General features: G+C 44.4%; 1 protein-coding gene across 1 annotated transcript; it reads left to right on the forward strand.

The window, feature by feature from the left end:
* The first annotated feature begins 6,633 nt into the window (after positions 1–6,633).
* Positions 6,634–8,311, forward strand: LOC102822365 (melanoma-associated antigen 10-like). Its single transcript, XM_006869724.1, has 4 exons — positions 6,634–6,642; positions 6,801–6,890; positions 7,012–7,063; positions 7,200–8,311. Exons 1-4 carry the CDS (start codon positions 6,634–6,636, stop codon positions 8,309–8,311), a joined length of 1,263 nt encoding a protein of 420 aa, XP_006869786.1.
* The last annotated feature ends 5,699 nt before the right edge of the window (positions 8,312–14,010 follow it).

Below are 14,010 nucleotides of genomic sequence, written 5' to 3' on the forward strand. Positions count from 1 at the left end.
AATGGTTTAAAATTAAGAAAGGTATGGATTGGTACAATGCCAGCAGCAATGGGCTCAAGTGTAACAATGATTGTGAGGTTGGCACAGGACCAGGCAGTATTTCATTGTGTTGTGCATACAGTCATTATGATTTTATACTGACTTGATGGCACCTAACAACGACAAATCCTATGTTTCCAACTTTCTTATTCCAGTTACTAGTATGCATCTTCATTCCATGTTTGATCAATTTCAGACTGAGGAAGTTGGTAGAATTCTTCAGTTTCCTTATTTGCTATATATAGTACTTTTGGGGTAAATTTGAATCATCATGCTGTTACACCACTTCTTTTAGGAATGTGGATATTATCCTATCACAGACAGTACTGTACTCTAGGATAGATTTCAAAATGCTCTTTTTCATAATGAATGTGATGCCATTCCTCTTCAACTTGTCATTTCTGGAATAGTAAACCATATGATTATTTTATGCAAATTAGCCACTAACCTGTCCATTTCAGCTCAGTAAATGTCTAGGATATCAATATTTATGCATTCTATTTCAATTTTGACGATTTCAAATTTTCCTAGATTGATCCTTCGTACATTCTATGTTCTTATTATTAATGGATTTTTGTATTTGCTTCTTCTCATTGTTGTGCCCCATCTGCAAATGAAGGTTCCTAGAGCTTTGGTCCATTCACATCATTAAGGTCAACTGTACCTTGAGGAGGGAACTCTTCCTCTGTGCTATTTCAAATACCTTCCAGCCTGAGTGGCTCATCTTCTGTCACTATATCAGGCAGTGTTTCTCGGTTATTCATAAGGTTTCCAGCTGTCTTTCTCTCCTAGTAAGTGTTAGTCTGGAAGCTCCACTGAAACCTGTCCACCATGGGTGACTCTGCTGGTATTTATAATACTGATGGCATAGCTTCCAGCATCATAGCAACAAACAAGCCATCTTACTATGACAAACAGAAGAGTGTTGGAGATAAGAAGAGGTATGATTTATGATTAATTTTCCAAGGAAAAGAGTATAAATAAAGTTAAATCATACTGTGCAAATATGCATGCTGTTTACATATTACATATTGTAAGCAAACATTACAAATATGCCATTCCCTGAGGATAACTAAACTATGAAAAAAGGAAGTGTTTCTACATATATGTTTATATGTATTGCAACTAATTAAGAAGGAATGTGTGGTTATCAGGACTGCTTGTGGGGGTTGGAAATGTAAAGGTAGACGTTTTGTTGCAAAAGGAGGGGAGTGATTGACTTTGCAGTCTAGGAGCAGAGGTCCCTGGGACCATCAAGAGAGAAGAGTGGAGTGCGGGACCCTACCCGGAGAAGCAGTGATGCCAGAGATGGAGACAGAGATGATGACGTGGAGAGATGGAGCGGCTGGGGACTTTAGACCCAGAGAGGGAGAGGGGCTGTGTGCTGATGACCAGGGGGCAGACTTGCAGGGTATACCCTGTGGTTGGTTGATGATGCATGGAGGGGATTGTAACCATGGCAATGAAACAATATACAATAGGATGAATGTATAACTAATGTTCTCCCATGTAAACTATCACATAATTCACAATAAAACATTTAAAAAATACAATATTCATTAAAAAAAGAAGAAGTAGAAGAAGAAAGAATGAGTGGATTAGCAAATGAGCCTTCTGTAATCCCTAATGTCTTATTGGGTAAAGGTAGTAATCAACAATGACAACCACAATTGGCACAAAGGTGGACTACATAAAATGAAGTATCTCTTGATGGTAACTCACAGCATCACTTATTGAGTAGTCTTGATAAAGAATAAAAATATCAAAAAAAAAAAAATTTAAACCTGAATCTCCTGATTGTGAGGGTTGGAAATGTAAAGGTAGACGTTTTGTAGCAAGGAGGGGAGTGATTAACTCTTCAGCCTAGGAGAGGAGGTCCCTGGGGCCATCAAGGGAGAAGAGCGGAGAACAGGACCCTACCCAGAGAAGCAGTGATGCCTGAGATGGAGGCAGAGACAGTGACGTGGAGAGATGGAGCAGTTGGGGACTTTAGACACAGAGAGGGAGGGGGCTATGTGTGGACAACTGGGAGGCAGGCTTATAGTGCATACTCTTTGGTTGGTTGATGATGCATAGAGGGGATTGTACCCATAACAATGAAACGATATACGATAGGATGAATGTAAAACTAATGTTCTCCCATGTAAACGATCACATAATTCACAATACAACACTAAAAAAAAACAAAAACAAAAAAAAACCTGAATCTCATCAAACTTCTAACTGCAAATTAAAGAAATACAGAGAGCATGGAAAGAGAGAACTAGATGGTGCACAATTACCACTCCTTATCATTTTGATACAATATTTCATAGAAAACAACAGTAGGGAAATGGAAACAGAATTTCACATTCTCATAGACGCCTGTCTTTCTAGAGCCTTGGAGGGTAGATGAACCCATGAAACAATTGCCCTGAGGTCTTTAAATCTTAAACCAAAAATATTCCCTGAAATTTTTAAATTGAAAAAATTTATCTTAACTCGTAAAGGTCTGTCTTGAGCATTGTGCTCTTTTAATAATACCTGTATAGCAACAGAGAAAAAAAGGAAGACCCTCCAAGAAATGAACTGAAAGAATGGCTGCAACAATGGGCTCAAAGATAGCAACACTTGTGAGGATGGCACATGACCAAGCCCTGTTTCATGACAGTTGAGTGGTGGATATAGAGATGGAAGGGCCAAGGTTTGAGGGGCCTGAAATTAAGTCAGGAGAGGGTAGTGGTCCAGGCCCTGTCAGGCTTCATGGCAACTAAGGGAGGATTAAGGGGACTTCCAACCCCAGACAGAGGCCTAGAGAAGTTCATGGCTGCTGTCAACCCCAGGTGACTCTTGCAGGACTGTCAAACAGACTCCGTTCTCTGCCTGCTTTCTCTGTGCCTCATGGAGATGAGGGCTGGATCCAGGAAGGGTTTCCAGATGCGGTTCCTGACTTGCGACTTGTTAGTCTGAGGGAGAGGAGGGTTCCTTTGAGGGGGCCATAGTCGGATCACCAGAGAGAGGGGTTCAGGCCCTTCCAAGGGGCAAGTGAGGACACTGAATGAGGACGAAGGTGACCATCGACACAAAGGGGACCCCACAGAAACCCACCCCGCTGTCAGTCAAGACCTTGAGGCTCCTCATAGGGGACTCAGAGGCACCGCCTTCCCTTCTCAAGGTCTCAAAAACGAAGCAAAGGGGTGACCGACCTTCTAGGAGCAAATAGGAAGGGGTCTGTGGAAAAGTCCCATTATCTTTACATTCAAGTTTTTCACAAGCTCTGTGAAGCACTTCGAATTCCAGTGCTGATACTACAGCACCACTCCAGGAGAAATACAAAGAGGCGTCAACAATTCCTGGAAAAAATCCTTTTGTCTTTTAATTCCAGTTTTCCACTCATATTTGAAGCCCCCTCATATACCTTGAGGAGAACTGTGGGTGACCCCCACCCCTGAGGTAGGGTTCATAGCCCCTCTCCGCTGCCCTTGCCACCAGCCTGGGAAACCTCAGGCGGGTCCCTGCGTGTGGTGGTGTAGGACTTGCTCCTTGTCAGTCGGAGGTCCGCCAGGTTTCCTCTGAGGGGGCTGTAGTCGGGTCAGGAGAGGGTCCAGGTCGTGCCACAGGGTGAGGTGGGGACCCCAAGGACAGACTGAAGTGACCTCCTACCCAGAGGGGACCCCACAGAATCCCGCCCCACTTCAGCCAGGGCTTGTGGGTTCCGGGCAGGGAACCGAGAGGTGCCACCTTCTCTTCTCTAGGGTTTCACGGAGACGGGGACCATGGGCTGAAGTCACAGGAGCAAGGTGGTTGTTGTAAAGGGTCCTGAAGTCGGTTCCGACTCATAGTGACCCTGTGTAGTGTTTCCCAGGAGTGGCTAGTGAGATTGAACCGCTAACCTTGTGGTTCAAACAGTCCTTGCGGTCCAGTGCTTATATCACAGCGCCACACCAGGCAAATAAAAAGAGACTTAAAGAATTCCTGGAAAAATTCCTTTTGTCTTTTAATTCCATTTTTCCACTCATTTTTGAGCCCCCTCGTATATATTGAGGAGTCCCGGTGTGGTGCTGTAGGGGCTCTGGATTGCAAAGTCGGTTTGAACCATGAAGTGGGCGGTTCACAAACTCACGAGCCATTCTTTGGAAACCTGTGCCGGGTTCCTATTGGTCAGAACTGACTCGTGGGCACTTAGCAACAATAACCAATAATAAGCCCTTAGGAGACCTTTGAGTGACCTCACCCTTCGGGAAGGTTCATAGCCCCGCCACGCCCCGCTGCCCCTGCTGCCAGCGTGGAAAGCCCCGGGCAGGGCCCTGTTCAAGGTGGTGCTGACCTTGCACCTTATCAGTCTGAGGAGGTGCTGCTGTTCCTAAGGGCCGGGAGTCTCATCAGAGGAGGAAAAGGTCCAGGCCCTGCCAGGGGGACAAGGTGAGGACTCTGATGGAGAATGGAGATGACCTGCCACCCAGTGGGGACCCCACAGAATCCCACCCCACTGTTAGTTCAGCTTTAGAGGCACTGGGCAGGGGGTGCACTGAGGCGCCACCTTCCTTCCTTCTGTGGGGTCTCCAAGAGGTGGGCGCCCTGGGCTGAGGGATACTGTCTCAGGTCAGCTACAGGCTGGAGACTTTCAGGAGGAAAACTCTGCAGGAGAGTGAAGATTTCCACGTTGTCCCTCCCTTCCCCCTGCCCCCTCCCCCACCAAAACCGAGTCTGCCCAGAATCATACTGTGCCCCTCCTGTTAGACCACTGGGGCGGCTTGCTTGATTTTGTGACTTTCTCTGAGAAGGCGGAGGGGTGAACGGGAATTTAGGACATTTGTCTTATGGGGTTGAACTCAAGTCAGATGAGAGAAGTGTCCCAGGTCCTGTCGGGAAGAGAGGGGAGGGGATTGGGGGAGGACAGAGACCCTCAGTACTGCTGGCGCCACCTCTCCTTCCTCTCCTCTGCTCCTCTAGCCCCTTCTGCCACCCCCACCCCCCATGTAGTGTTGTCTGACTTCTACCTTGGGCATCGGAGGGACATGCGGCTTCCTCCTAGAGGGCTGTAGTCAAGTCAGCAGGGGCAGGAGTCTAGGCCCTGACAGGGAGGGCTAGGTGAGGACTCTGGGGAGACCCCACAGAAATCCATCCTGCCTTCATGCTTTAGATGCTTTAGGGAATGCTCTGCCCTTCCTACCTTTGCAGGCCTTTCAAGGAGATGGGAGCCTTGGGCTCAGGGAAACTTCCTACGTCAAGAGAAGTGAAGGGGTTCAGTTCTTTCAGGAATAAATAGGATACCTTGGAAACACCTGAGGTCCCCTAACCTGTGATAGATGGTTTCTAGCTCTGTATTGTCCCTGTTGTCAGCTCTAGGAGGTGCCAGGAAAGGATGGCTATATATGACATAGCTTTACTTTTGTTTCATGGTCTCAGAACCATGAGGGACTTGACCTGAGAAGGCTCCCTTATATCAGTAAGGGGAGAAATCCCAGGCTCTATCATCATGAAGATAAAAACCTTTGCTTAAGACTGAAATTCCCCCCCTCCGTCCCCCTCTACTCCAGAAAATATAAGACTTCACAGAATCCAGCCGTTCTCTGTTCTTATCCTTACCTCTCTTACCTGACATGACTAAAGCCCCCTTAGACAAATGTCCTCATTTCACAGATCCTTGCAGGGGTAACCAGATAATGAATGGAGAACCCTCACTTCCACCTTGGACATGATAGGTCAAGTATCTCAGGAAGTTGAACACCTTGGTCTGAGAGGGTAAATTCAGAGAAACATAGGGGCAACCCAGACCTTGCAAGGAGAGAAAGTGAATATTCTGAGATAGAATTGAGGGTGCCCCAAACCACCACCACAGAACAGTTGCAATCTAGCCTCTACTGTCTTCCCTGGGAGACCCAGGCAGGAGTGACTGGATATCGTGCCTCTTTAAGAAGGTCTTAGGCTATCAGAGTGAAGATCCTGAGGGAAGAATCTCAGGATATATTGGAAGTCAATGGAAGAACTCTTGTTGAGGACTAAAGGTGCCCTCCCCACCACTGAACAGAATCTGGGTATCTTTTGTTCTAGTCCTAGGGAACCTGGGTGGCTGGATGTGGCGTGTCTTCAGTTTTGTCTTTGGCAGAGTAGGGCTAGTATTATGGGGAGGTTAGGCCTTGGTCTGAAGGAGCTACAATCAAATCTTCAGTGGACTGTTACAGACTCTGTCAAGAGTGAGGATGAATAACTGAGATAGGACTGAGAGTACTCTACATCACAGAACAGATTGGTACAGGCACTACTATCTATCCTGGGAGGCCCTGGAACATGGTGGATTAAGACCTTACTTCCTTCTTTGTTGTCTCATGGAAATGAGGTCTTGGTTTATGGAGGGTGACCGCAAGTCAAGAGCGAGAGCTGAGTCCTAAGCCCTGCCAGATACTAAGGTGAGGACTGACATGAGCCCCCATTCTAGGAGAGAGGAACCCCCCACAGGGTTCAGCTAGCACTTTCTGTCATCTCTGAAACCCCCAAGCAGGTAAGGCCAGAGAGAGTTCCTCCTTTCATCCTTCTTGTTGATATTAGGAGTGTGAACTCTTGTTTTGAGAATTTTGCCTCAGGTCAGAAGAGGATTGGGGCCCAAGCTCTATCATGGGGAAGGTAAAGACCCTGAGTGAACACTGAGGGAACCACGTACCCCTGAACAGTGGAGACTCCAGACAGTGCAGAGTCCAGCCCTGCAGCTTCTGCCATTGCTAGAAGGCCCAGACTGTGCTTGCAGTCTACAGCCTGAGATGTTCCCTTAATTCTTCTAACAGGGGCTTAAGGAACCAGAAGGTGAGGGCGTTGGTCACAAAGTTCTTCAGCTCATAAGAGTAGAAGTGATCCAGGCACAGCCGGGAGTCAAGGTAAGAACCCTACACCAGAACAGAGGGGATCTCACAATACCAGACCTTACCTGCCCTACTTTCAATCTTGGGTTGTGTCAGTCAGCTGTACTCTGAGGAGCTGTCTCACTTCTTCCTTCAGGTACTTCAAGGACAGATCAACCAGGAGACGGGAGGCCTTAGAGAAAATCACAGTAAGTTGACCTTTATAAGAGATATCAAAGTTGGGTTTCTTAGCTGAGGCTGCTCACACTTTCCTTCTCCTTACTAGGTCTGCAGATTCCCATATCCCATACCACTACTCAAATTCCTGCCTTCTACTCTCAACAGGAGTCATCATGTCTCAGGCTACAAAGCATCAGTGCCACACACTTGAGGAAGATCTTCAGGCCCAAAATGAGGCCCAGGGCTCAGTGAATGCACAGGTTCCAGCAGCTGAGGAATCCTTTACCCCTTTCACATTTTCCTTCCACTCTTCCTTTTCCAGTTCTTTCTCTTCCTCATCCCCTTCTGCCTTAGAGGCCTTCGTTCCCTCTTCCCCCTGCTCTTCATCTTCTTCTTTTCACTTCTCCTACCCCTCCACTTCACCCTCCTCATCTCCTCTGAACCTGAGCATCCAGGATAAGGAAGAGTCCTTAGGTGATATGATACTGAGTACTCCTCAGAGTCCTCAGAGATCAACTTCATTGAGCACTTCAGCAAGCACCAAGTCCTCACTCAGAGATCCACTAGAGAAGAAGGTGACTGATCTGGTGCATCTTCTGCTTGTCAAGTATCAAATGAGACAGCCCATCACAAAGGCAGAAATGTTGGATGTTATCATCACAAGGTCCAAGAAACAATTCACTGTAATCTTCAATAAAGCCTATGAGTTCCTGGAGATGGTCTTTGGCATTAACATGAAGGAAGTCGACCCCACCATCCATTCCTATGTCCTTGTCAGCTCACTGGATCTCACGTATGATAAGGTAGTGAATAGTGGTCAAAGCATCCCCAAAAATGGCCTCCTGATAATTATACTGGGTGTGATCTTCCTGGAGGGTAACAGCATCCCTGAGGAAGATATCTGGGAAATGCTGAATATTATGGGGGTCTATGCTGGGAGGGAACATGTCATATATGGGGAGCCCAGGCAGGTAATCACCAAAGATTGGGTGCAGGAAAAATACCTGGAGTACCGGCAGGTGCCCAATAGCGATCCTACCCACTATGAATTCCTGTGGGGTCCAAGATCCCATGTAGAAATTAGCAAGATCAAAGTCCTAGAATTTTTGGCAAAGCTTAATGGAGTCAACCCCAGTTCGTTCTCACCCCGGTATGAAGAGGCTTTGAGAGATAAGGAAGAGAGAGCTCATGCCAGCATTGACCTCACAGGTAGTAGTACTGATATGCTCATTGCTCAATGTTGGCCAACAGCCACCCTTGCCCCCAAGGAAGATTAAGGCAGATTCTTCATTCTGTTAGAAAAGGGCAGTCAGTGTTCTAAATAATGAAGGGCCAGGGTAGGGCTAGGGTAACACCCTGTGAAACATCCCTGTCTTCCTTTTCTATCTGAGTAATTTGGAGATTTTATCTCAGGTATTTCATTTTGCTAGTTTTCAAATGCTATTCCTTTTAACGGCAATTTTAATTAACTCATAATCTAAGTTTATGAATTGACATTAGTCACACATTTGTTGTTGTTTAAAAGTAAGAGTTTTGCTGTATTGCAAAACAAGTTGTGAAACTTCCTGTTGTTTTGTCTTCTGTAACAAGTTAACATGGAATTGGAATAGGAATTTCCTTAGACGCATAAACTTCACTCAGAAATAAAGAAAGAAAAGAAAGGATGATTAACTTTGAGTTCTTTTGCCACTTTTCATCTGTGATTCTCTAAAGTTATATATTATGTGTATTAACTGGAATTTGCTTGGTTTATTCATGAATGTAGATAAAATTAAATCTTAATAAATGAAAGAAACTGCTATGGGCTCATTTATTTCCAAAACATTAATTGAGCATCTGCTCAGGGTGGGGGTGGGGGAAAGCATGGTGTTAGTGGGGCAATCCTAGGATAAGCAAGATGCACCCTCACCCATAAAATGCTAATATAAATTAGCAAGATGGTGAGACATCCTCTAAGACATTAAAAAAAAAAAAAATAAGATGTTACCAAGTGGGACTCCACATGAGAGCACAAGCTTTTTGATTTTAAATTAGCTTGTGGTGGTGGTGGTTAAGTATTGTCAAGTCGATTCTGACTCATAGGAACCCTGTATGTGGCTTTCTGACGCTATCAATCTTTGCAGGAGCAGAAAGCCTTATTTTTCTCCCATGGAGCAACTGGTGAGCTCGAACCAACAACCTTGTGGTTTGCAATTCAGTGTTTAATGGATAAGTACAGTATTTATTGGAGCACTTCAGATGAAGACTCCAGTGGCCCCAAAGAAGGAAGTCCAAGCATCTTGCAGACTTCAGCAAGCACTAAGTCCCTGCTCCGCAAAGCTTGTGGTAGCAGAAGCAGTAATGTCAGATGGTATTTCTTACAGTTGAGAGAAAAGGCCTGGGAAGTAGTGCAGAGGGCTGTGAACCACAAGGTCAGCAGTTCGAAACTACCAGCTGTTCCGCAGGAGAAAGATGAAGCTTTCTGCTCCTGTAAAGATTTACAGCCTCAGAAACCCTGTACAGGGTCGCTAGGAGTCGGAACCGGCTCCAAAACACATAACAACAACAACAACAACATCATGCTGATGCACCTGCTCATTCTTCAAGAGTAGCAAGGGCTGTCCTACAAAAACCTCATTAGGAAATATCACCCCATCTATTCTACAGCCCTGATCTTTTTGTTACCCAAACTCAAAGAATATTGAAAAGGAACTCAATCTGATTCCTTCAATGATGCCAAAATTGCTGTTTTGCTGCAGTATAGATCAAAGAGCCCAGGGATTTCCTGAGGAATATGGGTGAAACTCCTGTGAAGTGATGCCCACAAGTCACTAAGCTAGCACACTTCCTCACATTAGAGAACACAACCCACCCATTACATTAAAAGGACATTCTAAATGTGTAATTTGGCCAACTCTGATCAGGCAGTGTTTCGTTCTGTTGTGCCATAAGGTCACTATGAGTCAGTACCAACTTGATGGCACCTAACAACAACAACAAAGCAAGGCCTGAGGAACCCTGGTGGCATAGTGGGTTATGTGTAGGGCCACTGTTAAATTAGTTATTTTTTGTTTTGTTTTTAAGCAAAATCTTCACTTTTTTTAAGAAAATAAAAATAGTGCTTCAGATAAAAGGGCATTTGGGCTTTGCTTTCGGTGGCAGGTCTGGGGAAGGGGTGGCAGGCGCCATTTTGGGCCACAAAGTTGTCAAGAAGCCCCGAAACAACCCAAGAAACAGAACAAGGAAATGGACAAGTAAAATAAGGCTTTCAAGCAGAAACAAAAAAGAAGAGAAGAAGGAAGTAGAAAAGAAGAAAAAAATAGAATGCCGCAAGGAAAGGCCCTCTGGCCACAGGTGGATTTAAGAAATCTGGCAAAAAAAAAAAAAAAAAAAGCTGTTCTTTGTGACCCTTGATTCCATTTCTGTTTAAACATTTGAATTCCCTGCTAGAACATCTCTTGCCACCTATAGTTAGATTGATGTGATGTCTTGGAAGCCTGTTGCACATTTAAGAATAAATGTTACTTGAAAAAGAAGAAGAAGGGGGTGGAAGAACAAGGTAGATAGGGGAACATTGAGACAGGTTTGCATGGGCTAAATGGGACAGAGGTAAATAGTGATGCATGTTCAACCTTGGAATAACAGGGCTCTGTGATACAGAAATCTAGGCATAGCTTGAAGAGGGGAAATATGCTTGACTAAAATGCTTGACTGTCTTATGATATTGGTTTCCCTTGCCTACTATTGTAAAATAGACACTTGAGTGGGATAGAAAGGAATGTTGGGAAACATGATTAGAGAAAACTTGGAAGCCCGTCTTCAACCTATAACTGATTGGAAAACTTAAAAGGGGTTCTAGAACTTGTCCAGTGAAACAGGCCTCTTGTGGAACCTTTGCAGAGTATAGGACCTTAGGTGGAATCCTGAGTCTCACCCACTAGAAAGGACAAGCAGACCAGTCCGGAACAGCTAGAGCATCAGAAGATGCATTTTCAAAGAAGGATCATCAGGAAATACCCAAAACAAAAACAGCAGTATGATTGGTTACTACAAGAATAAGCAAGTGGTTCGCCAGGAAGCCATCAAGGCAAGCAATCAAGTCCCTACAGGACAAACCCCCCTCTAAGACTGAGCAGGCATGTAAGCTTGCTGGTGACCACATTGGTCTTACTGGGGAGTAGAAGAGGGGGAATGGCAGCAATGAAGAAATGGGCTGAGTTCAACCACACTTTTTGGAGGCATTAAAGCTAAGAGGCATTAAAGCTGTAATTATTGCTCTGACTTATCTTTAAGTCTTAAACCAAAAATATCTTATAAATTTTCTTAAAACCAAACAAAGTTGTTGTTAAGTGACTTTGAGTCAGTTCGGACTCAGTGACCTTATGCACAACAGAGTGAAACACTACCCTGTCATGCACCATCCTCACAATTGTAGTTACTCTTGAGCCCATTGCTACTGTCACTGTGCAATCCATCTGGTTGGGGTTCTTCCTCTTTTGTACTGACCCTCTACTTTACCAAGCTTGATGTCCTTCTCCAGGGACTGTAACCTCCTAATAACATATCTGAAGTATGAGAAGCAAAGTCTCACCATAGTGGCCTCTTAGGAGCACTCTGGCTGTACGTCTTCTAAAACAGACCTATTTGGTCTTCTGGCAGTCCATGGGACTTTCAATATTCTTCTCCAGCACCATAACTCATATGCATCAATTATTCTACAGTCTTCCTTATTCCTTATCAAATGTTGGCATGCATATGAGGCTACTAAAAATGCCATGGCTTGGGTCAGGAGCACCTTATTCCTCAAACTGATATCTTTGCTCTTGAACACTTAAAAGAGATCATGTGCAGTTTATCTTAAATAGTAAAGAATGTCTGCTTTGAGCACTGTACCCTTTCAAGACTTACGTATATGGGGTCAAAATGACAACAGCAACTTAAAGATTACATAGGAAACGGCGTCAATAAGCTTTTGTTAATGGAAGAGAAACAACTCAGAAAATGAACGCTAGAATGATTTCAAAACTTAGAGTCTGTAATCCATGACAATGAATTGTGCACATAGAAACTGTTGCTTTTTTTTTTTTTAACGTTATGCTATTGATATTCTCAAGAAAAAAAAATCAATATGTATTTTTAAAGTTGACTTTGAACAATATTTGTACTATCTCCCCTGGATAACTTCAAAACATTCTTAAAGTACTTTTCAAATGTGCTGGTGATTAATTATAATTTGGCCCATAATCTACTGTTGTTTTTCAAACTCATAGCAACCCTGTATAGGGTGTCCAAGAACCAGTTGGTGGGTTTGAACTACCAGTCTTGTGGTTTGCAGTCCAGTGCTAATCCCACAGTGCCACAACACTAGTTCTTGGAACGTAAGGCTAAATTTGATAGAGGATTTATTTTAACCATTTTGATGTTTTCAATGTGATTTTAATGGAATATCTTATTTGAAACTATCATTGAACATTTGGAGTCTTCGTGTGGTGCTGTGGGTTAAGCACTGGACTGCTAACCACAAGTTTAATGCTTCAAACTCATCCAACTACTCCTTGGAAACCCTATACAGGGTTACTATGAGTCAGAAGCTATTCCATAGCAGTTAACAACAACAAAAACAATTGAACATATAAATAGATTAATGAGTTTACCTAGTTGGCCACAAGGAATCCTGGTGTGGTGCTGTTGGACAAGCCCTGTATTGTGAAGCACAAGGTTGATGGTTCATGCCCACCAGTCACTCTTTGGATACCCTATACAGGGTCACTGTGAATCAGAACTGACTCAACAGCACTTAGCAACAACAGTTGTCACAAAAAAACAACTTCTCCATAAATCCAACCAGCATCTGTTGTTAGCTGTAGTCAAGTCACTCCTGACTCTTGGTGAACTTGGGTTCCATAAAGTTTTCAAGATGGTGATATTTTGGAAGCAAATTGCCAGGCCTTTCCTCCTAGGTGCCTCTATTTGGTTTCTAACTGCCAACCTTTCAGTTAGTAGTCAGGAGTTTAACCAATTGCACCACCCAGGGATAAGCAAACACCTAACCTATTGCCATCGATTTGATTCGAACTCATAGTGACCCTGTATTGCATTTCCATGGTTGTAAATCTTTATGGGAACAGCAAGCCTCATCTTTCCCATGCAGAGCAAGCAACTGGTGGTGCTGAACTTATGGTTGGCAGTCCAGTGCTTATCCTACAGCACCATCAAGGTTCCATTTTCTTGCATTAAAGTCAGGCTGACCCCTGGTGTAGCACTGTAGGATAAGCGCTGGCAGCTAACCACAAGATAAGCACTTCAAGCCCACCAGATGCTCCTTGGGAATCCTATAGAGAATCGCTATGAGTTGGAACTTATTTGATGGCACACAACAACAAAGTAAGGCTAAATGAGAAGCATATGTACCTGATTCGACATCTCTACAAATTCTTAAAGACACAGTGTGGACTGAATTTCATTTCTAACTGGGAGTGCTTGTAACTCTTCCCTGAGCAACTCCTGTACACCAGACACAAACATTTCGACTGAGCTCTCTGCCCTACTTTATCATTCTATGCCTGAATAGTTCCTATTCGTGTTTCGGATGCCATTTCCCCTTTAGAAGTCTTCCCTTCCAACCCAGCTGGGTTCCCTCTCCTTCCTCAGCAGTTCTTCTATCTTTTTCAAAGCACTTATCAGACTTTAAAGGAGCTCTGGTAGTGTAGTGGTTACGAATCGGGCTGCGAACCGCAAGGTCAGCAGTTCGAAACTACCAGCTGTTCCGCGAAAGATGAGGCGTTCTGCTCCCGTAAAGATTTATAGCATCGGAAACCCTGTACTCCACAGCATTGGAACCGACTCCACGGCACACAGCCACCACCACCATCAGACTTTAAAAAAATAAAAAGCAAAACCAAAAAAACCTCTGCTGTTGTTGTTGTTGTTAAGTGCCATCGAGTCGGTTCCGACCCATAGCGACCCTGTACAGGGTTTCCGAGGGTGTAAATCTTTA

Source organism: Chrysochloris asiatica, unplaced genomic scaffold, assembly GCF_000296735.1.
Source record: "Chrysochloris asiatica unplaced genomic scaffold, ChrAsi1.0 scaffold00134, whole genome shotgun sequence".
In the NCBI taxonomy this organism is placed as follows: domain Eukaryota; kingdom Metazoa; phylum Chordata; class Mammalia; order Afrosoricida; family Chrysochloridae; genus Chrysochloris; species Chrysochloris asiatica.

Excerpts from the sequence above, each read along its gene's own strand:
- LOC102822365 (XM_006869724.1), top strand. Across the intron at positions 6,891-7,011 it reads AGGCACAGCCGGGAGTCAAG|GTACTTCAAGGACAGATCAA; the intron begins GTAAGAACCCTA and ends TTCTTCCTTCAG. Across the intron at positions 7,064-7,199 it reads AGGCCTTAGAGAAAATCACA|GAGTCATCATGTCTCAGGCT; the intron begins GTAAGTTGACCT and ends TACTCTCAACAG.